The sequence below is a fragment of the Polypterus senegalus genome, chromosome 6 (genome assembly GCF_016835505.1).
Source record: "Polypterus senegalus isolate Bchr_013 chromosome 6, ASM1683550v1, whole genome shotgun sequence".
Lineage (NCBI taxonomy): Eukaryota > Metazoa > Chordata > Cladistia > Polypteriformes > Polypteridae > Polypterus > Polypterus senegalus.
In genome coordinates this window covers 162,545,979-162,571,946 of record NC_053159.1, presented here as the reverse complement: position 1 = coordinate 162,571,946, position 25,968 = coordinate 162,545,979, and the positions used below count along the sequence as shown (strand labels likewise).

The following is a 25,968-nucleotide window of genomic DNA, read 5'->3' as shown; positions in this document are numbered from 1 at the left end:
TTTGGACTTGCATTGAGAGAATCTCGAGAGGTCAGGATGAAGTGTTGGCTCTAAACTCAGCAAACTGCAAGCAGGTAATCACAATAAATGAGGGTGCTGGACCAGCAGAGCTACTTACTGAAAACAAGATGCCTTTGTCCATCGCTCGGAAAAATCGACTATTTTCTTGCAAGTATTTGGATTTGTTTTATTTTTCCCTCAAAATGTTCTTGAAAATGCCATCAATGCCCTGTATGGGATGTGTACATGGTGGATGTACTAATGTAGTACAGTGGAAATCAGCAGATTATTACTGGTAATTCACGCAGCACAGCATTTGTGGCACCCACCAGTAATCTTTTTTTTTTTTTTTAGAAATTTTTAAAAAATGCCCAGTGGGACTGCCACTGTGTTTGCACAGTCCAGACCAGGAACATTTTTTGGGTCCATTAATATAGAAGGAAATGTTTGAGGCAAAAAAAGAAAAAAAATTGTATATACTGTATAGATTTTTTTTCATTGCATATAAAAGCATACCAAAGAATATGGCATCACCTTGGCTTTTCAGACAGGTATAAATTCATTCATTTTTTTGCAATATTGTATAGAAAACTATCGGCCCAGCATTGCAGCCAGTGTGGTGCTCCTTTGATCTGGGATAGTGACCATGGAGGAAAAAGCAGGAATTAAGAGGACACCTACTGTATAAAAATGATGGAAACATTCACCTGCATACTACAATGGTTTTAGCTTTAGATTTTGCCCCTTGTGATGATGGCACCCAGGTCAGAATAATCACAGCGTACAACAGATAATAGTGCCATGTAGACAGGGGATGCGGTTCATTTTTATCTATGAGGTTGGTGTCAAGTCAACAGTACCTTTGTGTGTTTTCGCTCCATCTGTCTATAAAACTTCTTCTCATGTTATACGTTTTATTTTGCCATTCCTACTTTTTTCATTTGTAACTTTTCCAGATAAAAAAAAAAAAAATCACAATTCACGATATCATAATTGAAATTATATGTGCTGCACGTCTAAGTCGGGTTAAAATCCAAGTAATCGATGTAGACCTCAGTGTTAATGTTTCTGTTTTATTTAATTTGGTACGGAAATCATAAAGCAGTGCAAATGTTTGTGATGCGCCACCTTTTGGAATGGCAGAAACATAGCAACTGGATGGCCACAGAAAGACATCTTTTTATTAAAGCAGATGCTATTATAAAACCAAAAACTAATTTGTGGCCATAACTTTGTGCTGGTGAATAAAAGGTGTATTCAAGCATAAAGAATTAGCTTTTAAATGTTGGTTTATTAAAATTAGCATATTTAGCCATTTCCCCAAATGTAATGCAACATTAATAAATGATTAGCAAGACATTTTCAGGTCTGTATTGTTTGTGTATTAACAGCGTGTGACAGAAAAAATACTCTAAGCGTGACAGTGGGTGTCCAACTCCATGTACTGCTTATATTTATCACTGTCCCTAGACTGCTGCAACAGACACTTTTTTTTCCCAGTTTATTTTCATTACAAATGATTACCAGTTCATGCATCCATTTATCTACTGAACATGCTTTGCCGATTACAGGGTCACTGGGAGCAGCACTGGAAATCGGGCTGAAAGTCAGTCTTGCACAGAAAGAAAGCAATAGCATCACTGAACCTTCATGCACAAAGCCACACTCACTCCCAACAGGTCAGGTAAGAATCGCCAGTTTACCTAAAATCGAATGTAACATAACACGCGGAACAGAGAACTGGACGAAAATGGAGATTCCACAGACTGGTAACTGAACTCAGGGCAGTGGAGGCACAATCAATAACCGCCGTGAGAGCACTCCACCTCATTACAATAGGCATTCAAGAAATACGTCAGGAACAGTTAGAACTAACATGAAGCCGCCCTTTCACAGTGCATCTGATTTAGATTGAAATCTCTTTAGGCACAGAGTTCAGTTTAGTCAAGGACAACAGAAGTGTATTATTATTGCAATGAATTAAAAGTGACCACAGCCTCAGTCCTTCATTAAATGTTAAAATTCTTAAAAGGAGGAAGCTACTGTTTAGTAACATATATAATTATTTGTTGGACACCAGTGGAACCAAGTAGTAGTGTTCCAAGATCCTTAATTAGAAAAATTACAATGAATTACTGTGATTTCTTAGTCCTGTTAAAAACACTAACATTTCAAATAAAACATTACAGTTTAATGTTTCCTGGATTACTATTCTATTTAGGGGAAATAAAATAAGCAGGATCTCTCAGATTCCAAGCAGCCTGTGGTTTATAACATGGAGAATACAAATATAAGGAATGTTAGCACAATATTTCACACGGTCCAAATTTCTTATTAGCCAAAACCAAATTTCCTTTTAACTTTAAATACACTTGAATGAAGATCCTCTCTGCACTTAAATCTGCTTTTGTTTATGACTGACTGGAACATTAACACTTTAAAAAGAAAAATAATTAGGAGCTAATCTGGATTTCTTTACATTCTGAATCTTAACATAACATTCTCAAATCCATTACGCCCAACTGTCATGCGGCCACAGAAGATTCGGTTCAAGGCAGAAACCAGCCCTGGACGGGGCACCAGTCCACTGCAAGGCCCACTTACTCACACACCCGAGTCACCAATCAACCTAACCTGCACATTCGGGAGTGCTGCCCACCATGAAGAGTGCCATCCTTACATACTTTACATGAGGGACAAAGCACAGACATGCACATTCTTACAGCGCTCAGGTGGCTTTGAGTGGCTTGCCCGGTGTCAGCCAGCACATGGAGTGATCCCAACATGTATAACCTGGTGTTCCTAGTCTCCCTCTGGACAGTAGGAGACTACACTAACACCCTGGCTTTATTCATCTTAGGTTCATGAGTCACTTGAAACTGGTCCAGTGTTGCCATTACTGGAATGCTTTACCACACTTTGTGGCTGCTCGGTTATGATAAATGTATTTTGAGATCGAGGAAGAAGTTTCGAGGTAAGGGAGTTAAGCTCACGAATCTTGAGTAAGAATTTGACTGTGCTTTGTAGATGTGACTATAATGATCCCCATAACCTATAATCCCGGTATGTTCATGTCACGCAACTGTAGCTTAGTAGGACACCCAGTAAGATTTGTGTACTACTGTACATACAGTACGTTGGTCATAATCATGTTAGTCAGAACAGAAGATGTTGAAACATGGCAGTATTATATTCTAAACCAGCACACCAGATCCGGTCACGGAATATCAAAATTGCTCTCACTTTTCCTTAAGAAATCATAGGGAATATCAGACAACAAGTCATTTTGGTTACTGAGCTTTAGATAAACATTATAATGACTATTGAAGATAGTCGCCATAATTGTGCTGGGGGCTTTTTGAAAGAGCTAGAAACTAAAACAATTGGTTTTTTTTTTGCGTTCTGAAATTTGTAGAATTTCCTAAAGGCATACCATTTGTTTTAAACCTTTCATTTTGGTTTCATAAACTGGGCAGCATTCACAAGAAATTCCAGTAGTCTTTGTTATCCAATGAGAACATTCCACAATTGAGCCTAAAATACACATTTCTTTTGATTCATCCATTTTTGGAATTATTGGGCACAAGACACAAACTAACTCATCAAAGGGAATGCTGTCAACCACAGCCTGACCGAGTACACTGGGCCAACTCAGAAATGCCAGTCAAACTTCACATCAGCACAAATACCACACCAAGACACAGGGGGAACAGGCTGTTTGACATTCCATTGTGTTTCGAGATTGCAGAGTAAAGCATTTTGTCAATATATTATAAAGCTTATAACAAAATGAACACGCGTCATCTTATTATTGTATCATTAATAGAGTCAGAAGGTCAGTAATAAAGGAGTAAACAGATGCTGTTTATAAGGATGGTAAAAATCTACCTCCGGCATTCTAAAGAACAAACATATTGACATATATTTATGTATGGTACTGTTGAAAAAGTAGCTCTTAAATAAGATGATATCTAAAATGTATCTCTAGAGACCTGATCTGTCTTTGGGCAGTTAAATTCTCTTTAAATGGACTGATCTAAATATTTACTGGGAAGAGTGCCATGGAAACCAATCTATAAATAGGAACTTGGGGTGGGGGTCAAAGACACTGGGAATGACCTCTGCTTTCTTACGGCATATGGCTAGGAAAGCTGAAATTTGTAGAGAAAAGAAGTGGAGAAAATAAAACGGATGTAGGAAATGGAACTTTCTGGCCGTTTGAGGACTGGTAACAAAAAGATGTTCCAAATTCAAAATGTAGAAATAAAGCATTTCAAATGAACAAAACCTCTAAAATCTAAAACTGCCAAGACATGTTTCTAAAACGGATGCACTAAACAGATTACAGGTTCTTTTTATTGATGACATTGAATAAAAGGTAATACACTGGCTGAACTGTTGTGTTGCATTAAGCACTTATAAAATGCAGTTTCTGGGGGCAGATTACTCTTTTCAGAGTAAAACATACAAACTTAGCCCAGGAAAAAGACGATCATCTAACCCTTCATTTCCTGGACCCATGCGATCTACTAAGAAGGTCATGAGTGCAGAAACTGGTTTTAGTGACCTCAGGTGTAAGGATCTGAAAAACACTTTGCCAATCAACCATGTTAAATATTAATAATGAGAAACATTATGACAACGCACCCTTTGGAACACAAAATACCTTGATCTTTTATTTTTTATTTTCTCCAGCCGTCTGGAGTTTTTTTGTTTTTTCTGTCCCCCCTGGCCATTGAACCTTACTCTTATTCGATGTTAATTAATGTTGATTTATTTTGTTTTTCTTATTGTGTCTTTTATTTTTCTATTCTTTATTATGTAAAGCATTTTGAGCTGCTGTTTATATGAAAATGTGCTATATAAATAAATGTTGTTGTAGTTGATCTTAATGGTACTGAGGTATTTCTGATATCAACTTAATGGCACTAGATGAGATAAATAAATATGAAAGGGTAGGACAAGCTTTCAAATGTTCAAACTGTCCCATAGGGAATTTGACAAGGTCCTAAATGTTTGGACTTTGGAGCATCTTTAGAAGAAGTCATTACAGACTTAAGGATGTCCAAGAACAGAGCATGCAAAACCAAAAAAAATGGAACAGTTGGAATCTAGTTGAAGTAGACACATTTCACAGGGTTTGGACGACCCCAGAGAAAGGAGACAATCTGCCTACGCAGGACTGCTACACTTTTTTTGACTAAATTGCAATTTTTTTTTTAGCTTGGCAGGACAAGTAACAATAATATACAAAAATAGGACTTTAGCAACAGTAAACACTCAGGTGAAGCCTGTGTGCAAATTTTATGTTACTTTGTTAGTTGTGTTATGTGTGTGCTTGCTGGTGCGGCGTTGTGGGTTTGTATAGGCTTCTTCACACTGACGTACAATTCAGCAGTTCGTGAAATAGTGGTGGTACTAGTGCTGGGCGGTATACCAGTTCATACCAAAAAACGGTTTTAATTTTTATGATGATATGGATTTTCTTTTACCGCAACACCGGTTTAAATAGCCTAAACAACGTTTGGAACGTGGCGCAGCAGGAAACTGTTTAAGGGTGGGGGGACCTTTTTCACTGCTACACCACTAAACACGTATGCAACGGAGTACATGTGTTAGTGGAAAAATTGAACGGTGAAAATGGACAGAGAACATTCTGAAACTGAAGCTGCAGCAGACGATAAAGTTGAATACGATGACAAAGAAGAACTTTTGCAGAAAAAAGGAGCCGCGTGTGTTGTCTGGAGATACTTTGGTTTTAAAAGGTCGGATGTGGACCAAACAACTATTTACTGCAAATGCTGTCGAGGTAAAGTTGTCGCTGGAGGTGGCAACACGAACACTTTGGTGCACCACCTTAGCCGCAAACATGCTTTGGAGTACCAGTGCTTTGGACACAGGCTTCACACAGCCATGGGTAGTACAGTGGAACCTCGGTATACATCCATAATCCGTTCCAGACCCTTGGACTTATACCAAACAGGACTTTACCAAACGAATTTTTCCCTTAAGAAATAATGGGAATATGATTAATCCGTTCCCATGAAAAAAAAAATCCTATTCCTATTGGCATATTATACATTGATGGGGTTGTATAAAATAATTTAAACACTGCTTAATACTAAAATACAGAAATACAAAAGCAATTAGATGAAATAAATGAAAATTTTACCTCACTTTACTTTTTAATAACATCTTTGTTTTTCACAATCGTAGATACTGTCGTTCTCAGAAAACGGTATGCAACAGCCATGTCCCGGATACGCATGCAACCTTCATACTTTTCAACAATCAATTCAAATTTACATGAAAAAAACACAAAATCACGTTGTGACGATGCGGGTTTGCTGTATGCTCCCATCTGCTGCCGGGGAGCCCTTGAACCCTACACCGTCGGTAATGTGCCTCACTGCTAACCTCATTGGTAACAGCAAAGCAAGGGGATGGTGAAAAAGTGCAAAGTGCTTTTATTAAAACAACTAGCAAAATACTCGCGCTTCACAGCGGAGAAGTAGTGTGTTAAAGAAGCAATGAAAAGAAAAGGAAACATTTTGAAAATAACGTAACCTGATTGTCAATGTAATTGTTTTGTCACTGTTGTGAGTGATGAGTGTTGCTGTCATATATATATATATATATATATATATATATACACATATATACACACAAATACATATATATATATATATATATATACATACATACACACACACATATATAAACATATATATACATATACATACATATCTACATATATACACACACAGCTATTTGGTATCAGTGCAATACGCTGTTTGTTAAAACGGTTGACTCCCGCTCTTACGTGCAAAAACAAATCAAATCATTCAGTTGTCTTTGCTCATATGTCATTTTAGAGCTGGACGCCTGGCATCTTTTTTTGGCAACAAGTTCGTTTCTGTTTGGTGTGAGGTTCTGTGTTGTGGAGATTCTCAGGATGGATTGCAGGTGCTCATCAGTGAGGCGACTCCTGTGTGCTGTTTTGTTAGTCTTTATCACTGAGAAGAGCTTCTCACACAGATATGTGCTACCAAACATGCACAAGGTTCGAGCCGCATGTAGACGGACTTTTTTTGTTCTTCAAAGTCACCAAAGCGCCGTGCAAACTCAGTGCTAATAACTCTAGCTTCAATAACTTGTAGCATCATAAGGTAGACTTGATTAATGTGGTAAGTGTTCGGCAAGGCAGCTGAAGCGCTGCATTATGGGATCTGTAGTTTATTGTGTTACCAGCGCTTCATATACCCGGGCCATTAATAACAATAATACAGTATATAAAATGATCTCGCCCTTGAGTTTGACACATATGGACTAAATAGAACTTGAAAAGATATATTTTTTCAAATGTGATCGCGCAATTCAGATAGAGTTGACGCACTACAGCCTGCATCCTCCACTCGCTCTTACTTTTTTACCGTTCATCTAATGAATACACTGAGTATGGCTTTACCAAAACAATCATTGATGGCGAATAAAGTATCCATTATTCGAGTATGTAGAGCGGGATATATATATATATATATATATATATATATATATATACATATACTGTATATATACCTGCGTATCGCAGCGGAGAAGTAGTGTGTTAAAAAAGGTAGAAAAAGAAAAGGGAACATTTTAAAAATAACGTAACATGACTGTCAATATACAGTATTTGTTTAGTGAGTGTTACTGAGTGTTGCTGTCATCAAGGATTTGATTATCATTATTTCTTTCAATCAGGTTCGTATTTGTAGGATGTGTTGTGTTCAAGTTACATTCCGTGTTTGTCAATCGTTGTAAAGGTGACAGGTTTCATTCATCGATTCGTTTCTTAGTGCATCAATAAACAGCTCGTCTTCTTCTTTATCTGAGACCTGACACACTGCATGCACGGGTTTTTTACACTGTCTTCCTTTAGCGGGACATTGACTTTTTCCACCGTGTGCTTTGTTTCCGCAGTAGCTGGATTTATGAATATGCTTGTATGTATCAGACGCTTCATATTTTTTGCTGCCTTTTCAATTGTGTAATTCGGTTTTGTTCAGCGCTCTTTGGAACTGTTGCTTTTATCTGTGCACTGCGTCAGTTCACGTGAGCCACTCGGTGTACATGCATCGAAGGTTCCCAGCTGTGCTGGTGCCATCTCGTGCTATGTCCATGGCTGTATTTAATGTTACCTTAGTCCTGGCACTTAAAACTTTCTCTCGCAGTTTCGCTGAGTTTGTGTCAAACACCACCCTGACCATCTCATCTTCCTCTCCATAAGCACAGTCCTTCACCCGTGAATATTTACCCGTGGCAGTTTGCTATTGGATTGCCGCCGACGGACGGCCTTATATGGGCAGGCACTAAATTACAAACGCCAGCGGCAGCCTGTCTATGAACTTAATTTAAAGTGTAGGTTTACATCGTGCTTTGTTTCCGAAGTAGCAGAACTCATAAATATGGTTGTATATGTCACTCGCTCGCTTCTTATTGTTTCGCTGCCTTCTCAATTATATAATGCATGTTTTCTTGAGCGCTTTTTTGAGGTCTTCCTGGTTTTCTATGTACTGCGTGATTACGTGGGAGGCGTGATGATGTCACACAAAACTCCGCCCCCACGGCGTTGAAGCTCATCTCCATTACAGTAAATGGAGAAAAACTGCTTCCAGTTATGACCATTACGCGTAGAATTTCGATATAAAACCTGCCCAACTTTTGTAAGGAAGCTGTAAGGAATGAACCTGCCAAATTTCAGCCTTCCACCCACACGGGAAGTTGGAGAATTAGTGATGAGTCAGTGAGTGAGTGAGTGAGTGAGTGAGTGAGTGAGTGAGGGCTTTGCCTTTTATTAGTATAGATTAACAAAACAAGGTGTTCAAATTAAAGTGCAGTCTCCAAAGTTCCAATAAATAATCCACAAAATCAGAAGTGAAACGTGGAGGTTAAAAACAATAGAAAAAAGTCTTCTTAAAAACAACAAAGTTAAAATAGAGCAGGAAGCATTCTTTTTTTTAAAAAAAAAACCCCAAGAAGAAGCCCGGTGCCTTTTTACCTGGCAGCCCCCCTGCTTCCCAACAGGGGAGTCGCCCTACTTGCAGCTGATGTTAACTCTGCCTACTTCAGCTACTTCGCTCGCTCTCTCTCTCTCTCTCAACCTCCCATCCGTTCTTTCTTTTTCCTCCCCTTCTAGCTGACTCGCGCTTCTGTTTATCAAGATAAGCAGCCCCAGGAACAATCATGAATGCGGACGGTCCCTCACAAGTGCACTTTGGTGAGAACGCCACATTGCGAATCGCCCTGACAACCTTCAGCCACATAACCACCATGCCCCTCACCAAGCTGCAAGCGCGGTGATTATTTATTTTAAAGGTGGACTTTGACAGGAGCTGTGGACCCGCTATATCACACACGTGAAAGTTCACAGAGAGTTATAGTGCGGGTTGTTCACTGAATGCTAGCAACTGGCGCAGTCGTGGGCAGTCGTGGCTTTGTCTCGAGAGAGGTAAACAAGGTTAGCATGCGAGTCGTATTCCAAACAAAGGTCGTATACCAAGCAAAATTTTTCATGTCCAAACAGGACGTATACCAAGTTGGACTTATTCCAAAGCAGATGTATACCGAGGTACCACTGTATTAGTTATAAAAATAATAAACTATTTTAAGGCATTGTAGAGTAAAAACATACTATAATAATAAGAAATGTACAACGAATGTGTGTATATGTTTTTTTCTGTTATCTCTATTATCAGGTAGTCCCTTACTTATGATGGTTCAACTAGATTTTTCGAAGTTAAGATGCCGAAAGCGATATGATAATTTATATAAAATTGTGTAAAATATAAATTTTCAAGTTGGCGCGGCAAGCGGACGTTCCTGTGGGCCGAATGATCTGATCGATGCAGTACGATACATTGCCGGAAACTCCCATGTTGTAAGATGCCTCAGTCTAGCTAGTGATCGATAGAGATCAGTCATCTTGTTGTTTTCGATATGCTTTTGCTAGAAGGAAAGTTAGTTTTGTTGATTTGACCTCGATTCCCTGCACGTGCGTGAGAAGCGAAGAGCAAACAGCTTCTAAAATGGCATGTGGAGTGAAACCAATGTGAAAGCTCAAAGCAAAATAATCTGTGGATGACTTTTTTCGCATTATCGCTGAATCGGACTCTGACTTGTCAGACTCCGATTTTGATGCAAGTGATCTGGAGATGGAGATCGAAAACGAAAGTGAGGTACCGGGATCAGCTGATCGGGGTTGCTGAACACGTTCCTGTAGCTGATGCATCCCATGGCAACATTTGCCTGGGATGACCGACACTTATGATGACACGAGGTACAAACCATATTGCATCTCACTGCAGCGGTCACCCCTGCACACCTGTCTCACAAAGACAGCCAGTCTACCGTGCATTCCTGCTGGCCTATCTTGAGCAAGGTCCACATTAATACAATTTGCTATAATGATGGCTCAGCTGGTAAAGATGTCATCACCAAGTTACACTTGTTTTATTTTATTGTTATTATTTATTAGTTTAAATATTATGCAGTTTAATGATGGTAAAGTTGTTTAAAAAGTCACTTGAACATGTCAGTGGACAGAGATTGTTAACATTAACAGAAGGTGAATTTGGTTTACAAAAAATATTTACTATTTATTCCTGTTCAGTGCAATACAACTTTTGACAAACACCTCTGGGTATTTTACTAAGTCTAAATGCCTATTTGGATGGTTGAAAATATTATGTCAAAATTACTGTATAGTTCAAGTTGTTTGTAAAATTTTGTTCAATAAAAAGGTTCTATATTTTGACTGCATCTGTCATGCAGTGTGATTCCTTCTCTTCATTAGTGTCACCCCCTTGAAAACTATCACTTTATGGGGCCATGCAAACCTGTATTAGTACTTGTGTGCACATTAAAATGTTTTTTTGTACAACGTACTACGCTCATGACAGTGGAACAGGTTATTCTTAGCCAGTCTACTGCAGTAATTGCAGTGGAAAATGTGGTCAACATCCACTTGTGCATGGGAAAAAATTACCATTAAATACCATGAAGCCGGGATAATTTTGAAAAATACCGTGATGTAGAATTTTGGTCATACCGCCCAGCACTAGATGGTACTATTGATTTTGTGAGAAATGCACCAGACATTTTCTTCCTGTACCCCGGAGTGTGCCGGCAACATTATAGTGTGCACGGAAGCAAGTCGTCATATGTCAATGGGCAAATATCACAACAAATGGGTGTATCATGAAGGTCATGTCGGTATGTATTTGCATGCTCTCCCCAGTATTAAAAGAAAAAAATTAAAATGATGCTTGGAAAAGCTGAAACTAAAAGTTTGGTGTCAAGTAAGTGATTTTTTTTTTAAACTTCCAAATATCCTTTAACTATAAAACATTTAATTGAGAAACAGCATTTTAATGCACAATGGAAAGAATGGGTGTCTGACCTCAACTGACTTTGATGAATTCATTTATAAAATTACAAACAACAGACCTCAGTTTATATAAATGAAAGTTTCAGTTGATAAAGATATGGGCAGACGTATACAAGTATGTTGGTACCCCCTAATGAAAAAAAAAAGAACCCACAATTGTCTCACGATTTCTGGAAACTAACAAAAGTATCTGGCACCCATTGTTGGTTATTGCGTATTCAACAAAAATCTGCTTTAGAGTTTTGATTTAACAGAATAAAATAACACAAATGACAATTGCATGGATAAAAATGAGGGGAACCTTAACGCAATATTTGTTTCACAACTTTTAGAGGTAATCACTGCAAACAAGCAATTCCTGCAGCTCTCAATGACTTCTTCTGCACCAGCATACAGTTTGTTCGGCCCACTCGACCTCCACAAACTAGTCAGCTGGGTCAGGTTTGAAGAGGCCTTCTCCGGACTGCATGTTTCAGTTGTTTCCATAGATGTTCTGATAGAATTCAAATCAGGCCTCCTAGGAAGCCACTTCAGAATAGTCCAATGTTTTGTTCTTGACCATTCTTGGCTGTGTTTAGCTGTGTGTTTTAAGACATTAACCTGTTGGAGGATCTATGACCTGTAACTGAGACCGTGCTTTCAGACACTGAGCACAATGTTTCACTCCAGTAAGTCTTGATAGTCTTCAGATGTCATTGTTCCCTGCACAGACTGAAGGCATGCAACGCCAGACGCAGCAAAGCACATCCAAAACATAACTGAGCCTCCTCCATGTTTTACAGGACGTATGGTGTTATTTTCTCATGAAAGATTCATTTTTTCGTCTGTGGACATAGGGCTAACGTGACTTGCCAAAAAGCTCCAGTTTTTTCTTATTTGAAACATTGTGGTTTGTCAATATCCAATTTTGTCAATTCTTGCCTGACTAGTTTATGGTTTTCTTTCAACAGTGGAGATCAAAAAGTGATGGATGGTGCAATCAGACATGGATGGACCTTGGCCTTGGAGTTCAGTTTGTATCTCTTTGGAATCCTTGTTTTTTGTCTACCGTTCACATTATCCTTCTGCCTATTCTGGGGTTGATTTTCCTCTTGCAGCAGTGTCCAGGAAGGTTGCCTACAGTCCCATGGACCTTAAACTGCTGTCACAGGAGACGATCTCCTAGCCATTGCCTTTAATGTGCTTGCATGTAATTTTCTGTCTGGTCTGCTCGGCCAAGTCTCTCTACTTTATTTTCTATGGACCAAGTTCAGCGGGGGACTCATGATGATACCAAACAGCAGTGTGACTACTGTTCACAATTTAAATACGCTGAATGACTAATTGCACGATTGTAGACATTTGTGTTACAAATTCAAGAAAACCTCTAGTTTGGGAAAAAAAAAAAATACATCTAAATATTTTGGATTTTTTCTAAGGTTACCAATAAATTTGTCCAAGTCATTAAAGAAAATCTTTGTAGAATAAGCAATACTTAATCTCGATGACACATCAATGAATGACATGCAGGTATACAGGAGACAACTGATTTTCATTCAGTCACTTTTCAGAGCTACGAGGCTACCAACAAATGTGTCCACATCTGTAAATACTTCCTGCAAAGTGTTTTTTACTGAAGTTATTTTGTGTTTTAATTATATTTATTAATGTGTACAGTATACAGAGTGTGTATATGAGAGATGAGTTGTTTTAACAAAAACAAAAAAAAGAATTGAATAGAACTGTGTTTGTGCCACATACCTGCGGACCTCCAGGGAAAGGATTTCTCAGACGAGCTAATAAGAAAACAGGAAAAAAAAGGTTAGGGTTAGTAACAGTAACAACAACAACAACCCAGTCTCTCTCTAGCACCTTTCATTGTCAAGTTTCTATGAGCACACCAACACATTTACCGTATACAGTATACAAAAAAACCTCACAGCATGTACAGTGCACACAGAGTCAGAGTGACCAACTGCAGAGAGTGTGTTTGCTGTTGTGTGGTTCAAACTCATGCGGCCCCCAACTGATGTCTCAAGAGTTAACAATTATAGCGGTGTGAGCTGAGACTAAGAAACGGAGAGAAACTCCAGAAACTGCATAGTGTTGTCTCCTCTCTTTTCAGGGTGGCAGAAAGAGACCAGAAAAACAGAAACTCCTCTTCTGGACACCTGACCCTGGACTGGAATAAAAAAAGACCAAAGCGGCAGATCACTTCTGGCAGAAAGGTACGGAGTGATGCAGTGAGCACTTTGAAAGGGCCTCTAACCAGGTATGGCGTAGTACTTTAAATATTCTGATTTCTGAGTACTTCAGAACCGCATTTGTGCAGAGGATAACAAACAAACAAACTGGGACTCCACAATCCCAACTGGACGATTCTTACAGGATTATGTGTTGAGAAAATCCTTAGTATGTGGATGAAAAACATTTTAAAACCATTTGTGTAGTATACTGGCTGGCTGAGCACCACCCCGAAATCATTCAAAACCCTTTTAATTCAATTATATATTGTATTTATTATAAGTTTAAGCATTAACCTCTGCACAAAGCAAAACCTGCCAGTACTTTTGCTTAAGGTAAAATGTTAACAAAAGTACTGTGCAATTTATATCTCTTTTTATAACATTTATTTATTTGTCGGGGAGGGGAAGATTCAAAGCTTCTCGATGCAAATCTACGTTAAATGCTAATGGACCGGGGACGGGCCTCACCTGCGATGCTCTCAGTCAGGTTTAGGCAAACAGTCAGCAGGCTACTCCTTCACAGTGTCAAGGGCCCTCTCAGAATGTCAGAATTTCGTTTTACTTGCATATTTTAAACTTCTAATGGACTAACCCTTCCCCGACTGCAGAATGGGACTCTTAGGCATCATGGCAGCGTGTTTGGCAAGTTCAAGTGTTGAACAGATTTCTTAGCTATGAACACTCACCAAACAGGGACCCCAATGTCTAAAACTGGCCCTGGGTGTTAGAAGGGAAATGAATGAAAATTACGTATTAATTATTTTAAAGTCACTAGGCACTTTCTGCGTTTCAACCAAGCATATTCCAACCTCTGACGTGGACATCTGAAGCTAGCCGCAGTCAATAGGGATGTATACAAGACTGGACAACTAACTTTATTTATTTATTTTTTGCCAAGCTCTGGACTTAAAAATGCAACATTACAACTGGACAAAAGAGACGAGTAAAGAGGGCTAGCAATGCATTTCTGGAGACTTCACTGACAGGGAATCAAACAATGAGCTTCTTTAAAAACAGAAATCAGATTTTGATTTAAAGGTTAGTTACAGTGAAAAAAGCACAGCTATTGCAGAAATAAACGGCCCAATATGATGTGTGAATTAATATGTCTTGTGCTGAGGCCAACATCTCTGTGCTTATCTGCTCTTTTTCAAGCTTCCACGTTAAACACCGTGCCGTTACAGAGGGCCTTGTCGGCTCCACAGCCTAATCATCGTTCTACCCGTGAGGAGTTGTGCAAGTTCAGCATACTAAATCTCTATAACTTGCAGAACGATTAAATAAGAAGAATAGCACTGCTTAGAAATCTTAAAAATACACAATTCCTTAGTAGCTCAAGACTTTGTTCAAAAAGATATTTAATTCTGACAGAATTATGGGGACATGAAGCACTGTTTGAAGTGACAAATCTCCACAAACAACACTTTTTCCCCTCTGGGAATAGCAACATTTGTCAGCTTCCTTTGGACATGCGACACTTCTAAGGACAAACTTATTTTTGAAAGCCATAATCTCTCGATTATAAAAAAAAAAAAATCTTGGAACAAGATGAGACTTTTTTTTCCTGCAATGAGGTGTGAACTTTTGAAGAGAGACACTTTCATGTCCGGCGAGATGGTCAAGTCACGTCATGCTTACAACCATTTTCAAACAAGACCATGGTCATCTAACCTCTCAGGTGCTGGAATGACTTTGGCAGACACACTTCCTGTGCCCTCAGCTCATACCCGGGGCCGGAAAAAGACAAAGTAGAAGGTCGGAAAGAATTGAAAAATGTTGGCGCGATACACATGCAGAGCAGGTTACAGAAAATGGAAGTAGGAAAATTTGAAAGTCTCAAAAAAATGATAGCAAAGATCGCATTAGCGCAAACAAACAAACGGAAATCATTGCTCTGTGAAATAACGGAACAGCGAAAAGAGATTACATGGTGTCGGAGGATGTCTTGGGGAGAAAAAAGACAAGGCGGTGAGACAAAAGGGCAGCTGCTGTATAGGCTTTTAAACATTCGAAACGCCATGCGAGATGCACGTGGCACGGCAGCAGGAGCAGCAAGCCAGCAGCTGATCGAGTAAAGATGAGGTAAAAAAAAAAAAAAATTGTTTCCCATTGCATTGTATCACCATTTAAGAAGGGGTTTCGGAGGAGCAACCGCATCTTCTTGGGGTGCGTTCAGCCCCCTTCTTCACAACGACACGTAGTGCTGGCAGGGAGTGGGGCAAAGCCCCCTAGTACTTTCAAAAAAACAAAAATATAGTAATGCATCGGGAATACCTTATGCAGGGAGTAGCACATGTCAGCACAGTGTCGAGAATTTCTCTCTCTTTACCCATCCATAGCAAGTAAACGTAATCTTGCAAATTGTCCAAAATACAGTGGTACCTTGAGATACGAGTGTCCCAATGTATGAGTTTTTTGAGATACGAGCCGTCACTAGGTCGATTTTTTGCCTTGAGTTACGAGCCAATATTCGAAATACGAGCCATCAAAGAGCTTGTCGCCGAACATTCCGAGGAACTGACGACAGAGGAGTTGACGGAGCTACAGACGCAGCAACATATGGAGGTTCTGCAGGAGATCAGTATCACTGAGGCGGTTATCTCTTAAAGTGAGATAAAGGAAGTGTTTGCAATGTGGGTATAACTTTAAAGAAAAGAAACACCCTAAAAAACTTACAACTGATCGTGCAGTGGCGCTATTTAACGACACTTGCCCAATACTTGACTTTGTTGAAAAGAAACCCTGAAAAAGTTGCAACTGATCGTGCAGCGGCGCTATTTAACGACACTTCCCTAACTCATTTCAGAAACATTCTAAAGGGGAGGACTAAACAAAGCTCATTGGACAGATTTCTTTTGAAACACCATGCGAATGAAAGTGACAAAAGCGTGGCAAAAGAAAAAAACTAGTGAAGAAAATTAAGTTAAGCAAAAGTGAAGTGAAAGAAAAAAACATTACAATACGCTAATCGGCTTCGCCAGCATCGGTTTATTTCTTTAGATTCTCTTTTATGTATTAGGTTTTATTTTGTTTGTATACAATATTTGTTCAATACCTTTTTCTTATGTTGAAAACAGTTAACAAAAAATTGGGGTGGTTTTTTGGGGGCTGGCACGAATTAACCTCATTTCAATTAATTTCAATGGGAAAACTGATTTGAGACACGAGCATTTTGACTTACGAGCTCGGTCATGGAACGAATTAAACTCGTATCTCTGTATCGGCATTGTGTCTGTATAGTATATAAATAATAATAAAAAAAAATTAGGTATTTGAAAACAATGAGAATTTTTTAAGACCGTATAAAAAATTTGCCATACAGATTATATGCATACACCACATATGGGAATTCAGAAAGCTCCATGAAATTGTCTCTTTTCTGCTTTTAACTCTTTGGTTTTTCCAGACACGTTTATAATACACTTCAGCAACACAGCATGCATAGAAATGGGGATTACAAGACAGCAAATCAGATAAAGGCTACATGGCTAAAACACTAAATCAGAGGCCGTTTGTAGTATTTCAACATAGAAATAAACTTTCCCTATTTTTCCTTTTCCATAAAAAATGGCTTAAAATTACACTGAAGTATGTAAGTCCAGATCAACCCCTGTTCAATAATGATAATGAAAAAGTATTTCTCGGGATGGTGAAAAGAAGCATTTGGACAGAAAGCAATTTAATAAACATGCATAACCAAAATCACCGAAAGCGGAGATTGATTTTTGGGTCAGCAATCTTTGCACTTGAGACTGTCATGAAATAAGCTGCCAGTTTCACAAATTGCCATTGAAACACAAAGCAAACACTTCTAAGTCTCGGCAGAAGTGCTGAGCTAGGAAGTGACCACAGTTTTATTGATGAACCTATTAAAATTTTGTTCTGAGGTCTGCAAAGTGGATTTTTTATTTGTACTTTTCAGTCACAAGTGCATCAAAAACACATAGCTGGATACAGGAGCCAAGTGGCAGCTACATAAAAAAAAAATAAAAACACTGTAATACAAAATAATCAACTTCATAACAAATCCCTGTTCAAATTTTAAACAGAACTAATGGCTCTGCTCTGCACATAATAAAATAAAACCACAAGTGATTGCTGACTTATTACATTTTATGTTCATAATTACTGAAATGCACCTTCACAATAAACTCCAGTTCACTTGGCATGTCTGGCATACGCATTGCGGGACCTACGGAGTAATGCTGTGTCTGACATCATCAGAAGCCTTAATTACTTGCAGTGGTACCAGAAGAGCATTTCTCAAACTTTCGAGAGTTACAGAACCAAGTTAGATTTTTATTTTCTTTTTCTCTGTACCCCCCTTACGTGAATAAAGGGGCAGTGGGGGCCGCCGACTTTCGGGATCATCAATCACTCACCACAAGTATAAAAGACACAGCAGTGAGTTTCGCAGATTAGAACTAACATTTCATTTGGAAGAATGAGTTTGCTTTGCACTGCAGAAATAACCAATTCACGGTGTGATGGGTGAAACACAAACTCTCATGTTATCATCAGTTTTCAGTCGGGCACTGCCCCTTGTCTTGAGCACAGAATGGTGCCTAACAAAGAGTTGTGAAAAAAAGGTTCAGGGCTTTGATGGTTGGCATTGAGCACTTAGTTGTAAGAACTCATACTCTGTCAGTGGCTCTTCAGCTTTACCAGTAAGTTTACAAGTGCACATCACAGGAGGATTAAATGGGTCACGGACTCATTCCCATTCTTCTGTGTTGATGTTTTTATTTTTTTTTTAAGTATTGAAATAGTCACACAGCGCTGAAAGTGAAACAACTGATCACCAACTTCAACTGTAGACAATCTGCATCCAGAAACTCTTAACCTATCTGGCCTCACACTCCACAGTGCGGCTTTTCTCATAAATGTCTTGATCTTGTCACCCACACAAAGTGCTAAAGCATATTTGCCCTGAAGAAAAAAAAAAAAAGATAACAGCCAAGTAATTAAACTTGACCAACCGCTCTTGGTCTGAAAAATACGCACTCCTCTCAGGACTACCCAAGAAAGACATAAATCGTTTGCAACGAGCGCAGAATGCAGCTGCTAGAATCCTAACTAGGAAAAGAAAATCCGAACACATTTCTCCAGTTTTGATGTCACTACACTGGTTATCTGTGTCATTCAGGATTGACTTTAAAATACTGCTTATGGTTTATAAAGCCTTAAATAATCTCGCTCCATCTTATATATCGGAATGTCTGACATCTTATATTCCAAATCGTAACCTTAGATCCTCAAATGAGTGTCTGCTTAGAATTCCAAGAGCAAAACTTAAAAGAAGTGGTGAGGAGGCCTTCTGCTGTTAAGCACCTAAAATCTGGAATAGCCTGCTGATAGGAATTCTCCAGGCTGATACAGTAGAGCACTTTAAAACACTGCTGAAAACACATTACTTTAACATGGCCTTCTCATAACTTCACTTTAACTTAATCCTGATACTCTGTATGTTCAATTCTTCATAATAACTATTCATGGTGGCTCTAAAATTCGTACTGACCCCTACTCTCTTTTCTGTTTCTTTTTCCGGTTTCTTTGTGGTGGTGGCCTGCGCCACCTCCACCTACTCAAAGCTTCATGATGCTCCAACAATGATGGACAGATTAAAAGCCAGAAGTCTACGTGACCATCATCATCATCAGGCCCTTTCGTGAGAATCCTAAATCCAAAGAGGACTGTTTAATTTATGTTAGGTAGAATGCCCAGAGGGGACTGGGCGGTCTCATGGTCTGGAATCCCTACAGATTTTATTTTTTCTCCAGCCGTCTGGAGGTTTTTTTTTTTGTTTTTTCTGTCCCCCCTGGCCATTGAACCTTACTCTTATTCGATGTTAATTAATGTTGACTTATTTTGTTTTCTTATTGTGTCTTTTATTTTTCTATTCTTTATTATGTAAAGCACTTTGAGCTACTGTTTGTATGAAAATGTGCTATATAAATAAATGTTGTTGTTGTTGTTGTGGCCACTAGAGCTGATCTGTCCTCTTTTAAAAAAAAACATAGCGCTCATGTCAAAGCCCATCTGTCGAGTACTTTGCCTCAGAATAACCTGTGAACATCTGTGTGAAACTGCAAGATGTCTTATTTATCTCCCATCACTGAGTGTAACTGGGCAAACACCCATAAATTGCAGTGTCCACAATTTCATGTAATTGCTTGTTGTAATAGCGGTCATAAAGGCTCGTCTGTGCAGCGTGTAATGAGTGGCTGTAACCTTCAGGTTTTCCCTTTGAATTCTAACATCTGACCAGTCATGGCTGTTGTCGTGTCAGGACTCAAAAAAAAAAAAAAAAGAGCACGTCTCTACTAGATGATGGTTTGAAAGGGCTTTTGATTTAATCCCATTTATCGTCTGACATAGAATTGACATATTCCTCCCATGTATCTGTGATTGTGTTGCATGTTAGATGGATATGTGGGCAGAAACTTCACTCTGCTCTGTATGCGTGACAATAGTGCTGCTCATGCTTAACATCAAACTCCTCTGTCATGTGCACATCACTCGATATAAGGCACTGATTTCTGGTGCGTAACCTGCTGGAGCCTTTCAATCGGGATTCAGAGCCCTACATAGCACTGAAACTACTTTACATAAGGTAGCCAATGACTTACTTATAACCGCAGATTCTGGGATGGCCGCTCTTCTAGTTCTCCTTGATTTTTGACACAGTTAACCGTAACATGTTACTGTCCAGACTTTCAGCTATTGGTATCTCTGCTCTTTCTTGGTTCCCATCATACCTCAGTGATTGCCAGTATTACGTCTTCATTAGAGAATACAAATCTGCCACTACTTTACTCACACAAGGTATCCCTCAAGGGTCAGTTTTAGGTCCAATCCTCTTTAACATCTCTCTGCTCCCATTAGACAAGATTATTCGTCAGTGTGGTTTAAGCTTCCACTGCTATGCCGATGATACACAACTTTATGTAAGTGATGATGCAACTGCAACATCTTCACACTGACTGACTGCATTCGGGAAATCAATCTATGGATGACAGATAATTTTTTACAACTCAATCCTGATAAAACAGAAATCTTATTAGATGGTACCAAATCTGTCCTCTCTACCCTTTGTGGGCTAAAAATTGACCCCTCAGCATCAGTCCGTAATTTGGGTGTCATCTTTGATCAGCTTCTTACTTTTCAACCACACATTAGCTCAATAGTACAGACAGCTTTTTCTCATCTCCATAACATTACTCATCTGCACTCTTTCCTCGGTGTGAAGGATACTGAAACACTCATTTACGCTTTCATCACTACCCAGCTGGACTATTGCAATGCATTGTTTTATGGCCTCCAATAGATTACAATATGTTCAGAATTCTGCTGCTCATTTACTTACACACACTAAAAAATCTGCTCACATCACTCCTGACCTTTATGATTTGCACTGGTTAGTCTTTTCGAGAATCAAATATAAAATTATTCTTCTCACCATTAAAGCCCTTCATGGTTTAGTCCCTCATTATCCTTCCACTCCTACCCGTGCATTAAGATCATCGGACGCTAACTTACTCACTGTACCTAAATACAGGTTAGTAACTATGGGGGGCAGAGCTTTCAGTGTGGTAGCCCCTAAAACTTGGAATTCTCTTCCTCTCAGTCTTTGTGGGGAAAAATCTATTATTCATTTCAAACTCCTGTTAAAAACACATCTTTTCAATGAGTATCATTCATTTTCTTGTATGTAATTTCTACTCTCTTGTTAATGTCTTTATTGAATTTAAAGTGTTCTTGAGTGTGTGAAAGGCGCTACACAAATAAAACCTGAGATTTTTCAGGGAAGGAAGACTCAAGTTTTGAGGGAAGGTTGTTGTACTAAGTAATCATGGCACTGGAGAGTGGCGACATGTTGCCCGTGGATTAGCACATCCACAGATGAACTGTGCTGTTCTCTGTATGTGGAACAATACACACACACCATTAACCTAGGAGTGATAAACTGGCATCTCCTCCAGGGCCGTTTCTTACTTTGTGTCTAGTACTGGTGGGGTGGCCTTCAGTCAGCACCCAGCTTGACCCTAAAAATGCTATGCTACGATACAACATTATTATTATTATTAAATTATCCTACTTTACTTTTACATAACAAAATGTGAAAACTGAGATAGCTACTGTCACCAAAATATTCTGTCTCACAGAGTGATTAGCTTGCGATTAACAGGCTGCTTTACACATCCTTTGTTTCTTTTGCCAGTCAACTACACATCAAGAAGGCTCACCAGTGCCTCCACTTCTCCATCTTTTCTCAGAGAACTTCTAGAGACGCACAGCAGAGTCCATCGCAGTGGCTACGCTATACCTGCTCAGCTCAAGATTGTGAAGCACCGCAGTGGTGGCACAGAAAATTACAAGCAACAAACTGCCATCCGTTCAGGACAAATATGACACTCGCTGACTTCAGAGGCAAGCAGGATTATTAAAGATCTCAGCCATTCTCCCTTCTAGTGAGCCATTGGCACTCGCACCCGTAGATACAGAAACAGTTTTGAGCCGCCGGTCATGACAAGAAATATTGGAAATGAAAATGGGGAAAAAAAAAGTGTGCTAAAACAATGGAAGCCACATTAATCGACATAAATCATCATCATTAAGATAAGCTCAGAGAATGATCTTGTGACCCTTTCTGTTTATTTTAAACATGTCACTGGTTAACTTCTATAATGCTGTACAAGAGGAGGTAGTGTGTAGAACAGGGGTCCTCAATCGCATTCCTGGAGGGCCGCAGTGGCTGCAGGTTTTTGCGCCAACCCAGTGTCTTAATCAGAAGCACTTACTGCTCAAGTAACACTTCTGCTTCACTTTAGTTGTCTCGCTTGCTGAGATTTTGAACCCTTATTGCTTATTTTAGTCTTAAACAGCTGTATTCTTGGTTTTAAATTATCCAAATTAGCAATAACATGCAAATGACAAAAGAGACCAGCATTTCTCCATTTAGCTTGTTACCATTACCACTTGTGTGTATTTATCATGCACTGTTGGGTTTAAATTAAATACTTGGAAGGAAAGTGGATTAAAAAATAAAGTAAAGGACCAAGAATTACTCATCCATTTTAGCCTTCAAATCATTTGGATGATATCCTTGGAAAGGGGAAGAGAATCTAGGATATGAGAATGACCTGCCATTGCAGAGTTAAAGCACAAACAGCCATGTGGTTAAATTATTGGCAAGAATTGCTATCTAATTAAGCAACCAGGTTAGAACAAAAACCTGCAGCCACTACGGCCCTCCAGGACTGGGACTGAGGACCCCTGATGTAGAAGAACAGTTTCATGAACGTCATGCATTTTATAAATCTTTATTTTCAGCACTCATTGTCACTGCAGTTGAAATCTGAAAAATGTGAGTGGTTACTAAAAACAAATGACCTGAGCATTGCCCTGTAGACATTCATTAGAAAATGTCTCATCTAAACAACACCACACAATGAGTTGATATACATAACTGTATCCATTCATTGAGCAGGCTACAAAAGTTCAACCATTAATATACGTATAGCCAAATAAATGTTTGAAAGTCTTGTGTTTTTGACTCCTCTATTTCTTATTCTGCTTTTTGCACATATTCTTCTAAAACTCAAATGCAAGACTGCCAAACACATAAATGTGCACTAAATGTACTCCTCACTCCACTCCATCTCTCCGCTTTTGTTTCTTTTTGCCTCATACAATAAGCCATCTGGTGAGTAAGCCTCGAGTGTTGATGTAATTTCTTTCACAGTTAAAAATATTACTCCCGCCTAACAGCCATGCATTGAAACAAATAAGATTTATAACAAAAGGGAAAAAATATGACAATGAGACAGTCACCCGCCATTTATTTGAGTTACTGAATGTGGAAGGAAACATTTCAGCAGATGCTGAGGAGGAGAAAAAAAAACAAAACCACTGCAGCATTTTAAATGGAAGCACATTTTCTCAACCCAAATCTTCTCCACAAAGTATCATATCTTTATTTGAGAAAATGGAATCTATGAAAAGAAAAATACAGTATGTAAAGCCAAAGCAAAGAGAAGACTTCCTTCATTAAAGTACAAAGTGGGCTGCAGATCAGAATGCCACCCTGTGACGATGGCACACAAAGATACAGGTTAGCATGACTGCTCAAGCTGAAAACAGCTGAGAAGGTCCCGGAAAGCCATGTTATTGAATTTTTTTTTAGTTCTTCCCTACAGGCCACAGGAACACAAGGTCCTACAGCAGCGTCCCCCCTTATCGTCTGCTGCAAATTCTAATTTTACTGGGGAAGGATTTGTTCCACAGCCACCTAATTTAACCCTAAGATTCAATGACACCCACCCACAGCAATGAAAGAAGCTTTACAATAATGGCCAATCTAGGGAATTAAATTATGCTGGATTTACAGGATTTTGCTTGAAAAGGCCAAGTCAAGCTACAAATATCGAACTATTTCAAAGACGTATAGTACAATTGAAAAAGTAAAACTGACATTTTAAAGAGCAGAAAGAGATGGCATAAGCCTTCCAGGGTGTACATAACTCAGTTCATCTGTGGCCATGAAAAACTGTACCAGGGTTTTATGGGATTAGTGATGTATTACGATTATCTTCCCTACATCTGCTCAACTTAGTTTAATTTATTCTTATAAAAGTGTATTTCCATGTATAAGCCCACAGCACTTTAGACATTTCAGAATAGTGGAAATACAAAATAACATGCTATGCTGCAATACTAAAAAAAATCCTGCAGCACACACATATGATGTATTGTGTATAGAGGCTCTGTGTTATATCAGGCCTTGGCCATCCCTCAGCATTCAGGAACATCTGATATTGAGTCTGCTGTTGGAGAAGACATGGCCATTCTAAGGTCCTGCTCCTTTTGTGAGATTAGCTCACTGTCTGCACTGAAGTATTAATTCTGAAAATCCTATATCTCTAGGCACAAAGTGTGACACTCAGCTCAGCTTGCAAAGTTGGGAGAGAGCAGCAAAGAACTAGAATTACTTTCCCCAACTTTTTGGAGTCTTAGGTTATTGCAGTCTATCCCAGCAAAACAAAATAACAAATCCAAAAAAAAAAAAAATAGCCATGGAGACGTAGCTAGCATATCACAAGCTATACTTTGCTCACCTAGGGATGCTCAGTTCCAGAAATTCTTGGAATTCAATAACTGACACCAACCTTTTAATTAGGTAATCAGTTAAATCAAACAACACGCAGGATTTGTGCATCTTCAGGACTGGAATGATGAGATCTCACATGATCAGGCTGCATTGTTGTGGTTTTTTGGGAGAAAACCGCAGGCTGAGAACATGCAAACTCCACACAGAAGATGCCTTGTTGGAATTAAGAGCCGTGGCTCAAGAACTATAGTGTGGCAATGGTGGAGCTCCACTTGAACATGAAGTTTGTTAACTGGCTGGAGGTAAAGAGTCCGATCAAGAAGAGATGCTCAACACTGAGTGAGGCCATCCTTGTAGTCCCTCCAGTTTCAAATGTATATGAGGAGACACCGATTCTGACAAGACTTATTAAACTTGTGAAATTCACAGACAAAACTAAAATTGTTGGGATAACAAATAATGAGTAGGTATAAAACGACCAGAACAACCCTCAACACTGGAAACTCTCTTGGAAAATGTAGTTTATTATGGAAAACTAGAATCCATGACATACAAGAAAAACAAAAACTTTCAAAAGAAATTTGAGAGGGGTGGCGTTTTATATGGAGCAAACTCTGAAACTGATCAAAAGAAACCAATAGACAGTGCGCTAGTTAGAGAGCATCTGGAGTTCTGTGTGCACATCCACTCACCATGACACAAAAAAGACTTAACAGCACAAGAAGCTGTCAGAGAAGAGCAACCAAGTGCATCTTGGGGATAAAGGCCATGCCCTACCCTGATACACTAAGGGAATTAATTATCTAATCCAGATTTGTAAATTATTTCACGACATTGCTTTAGTTGATCCAGAATAATTCTTTTAATTAAATATTAACAGTGTGCTAAATACCAAAAGAAAATCACCAGGGCCCTCATGCAAAGAATTCACACTAAAACATGGCGAATGGACAAAGATAGAAATGTGTGCATACACAGAGGAATTCAGATGCATACAACTGTGCGTAAGCAAAGTTCCACACATTTTCCCATTACAAACCCCAATCACTGTGAAATTTAACGTACATACATGTACCTGCAGCCCCACCCCGACTCCTGAGACGTTTGCATATCTGAATATGCAAATCACTATAAATAGTCCCTACTGTTCAGTGTTTTGTTAAAAGACAAGGCAAACACACACGTAAAAGCCAAGAATTTCAGTG

At 39.0% G+C, this 25,968-nt stretch overlaps 1 protein-coding gene across 2 annotated transcripts in view; it reads right to left on the bottom strand.

Annotated features, from left to right (window-relative positions):
• Window positions 1-25,968, bottom strand: part of pkp4 (plakophilin 4) — a 312,340-nt gene that overhangs the window by 76,830 nt on the left and 209,542 nt on the right. For both annotated transcript variants that reach the window (XM_039757447.1, XM_039757448.1), the window contains exon 5: window positions 13,169-13,203. In XM_039757447.1, coding sequence (XP_039613381.1) covers window positions 13,169-13,203 — 35 coding nt within the window. The remainder of the gene's footprint in view (window positions 1-13,168; window positions 13,204-25,968) is intronic.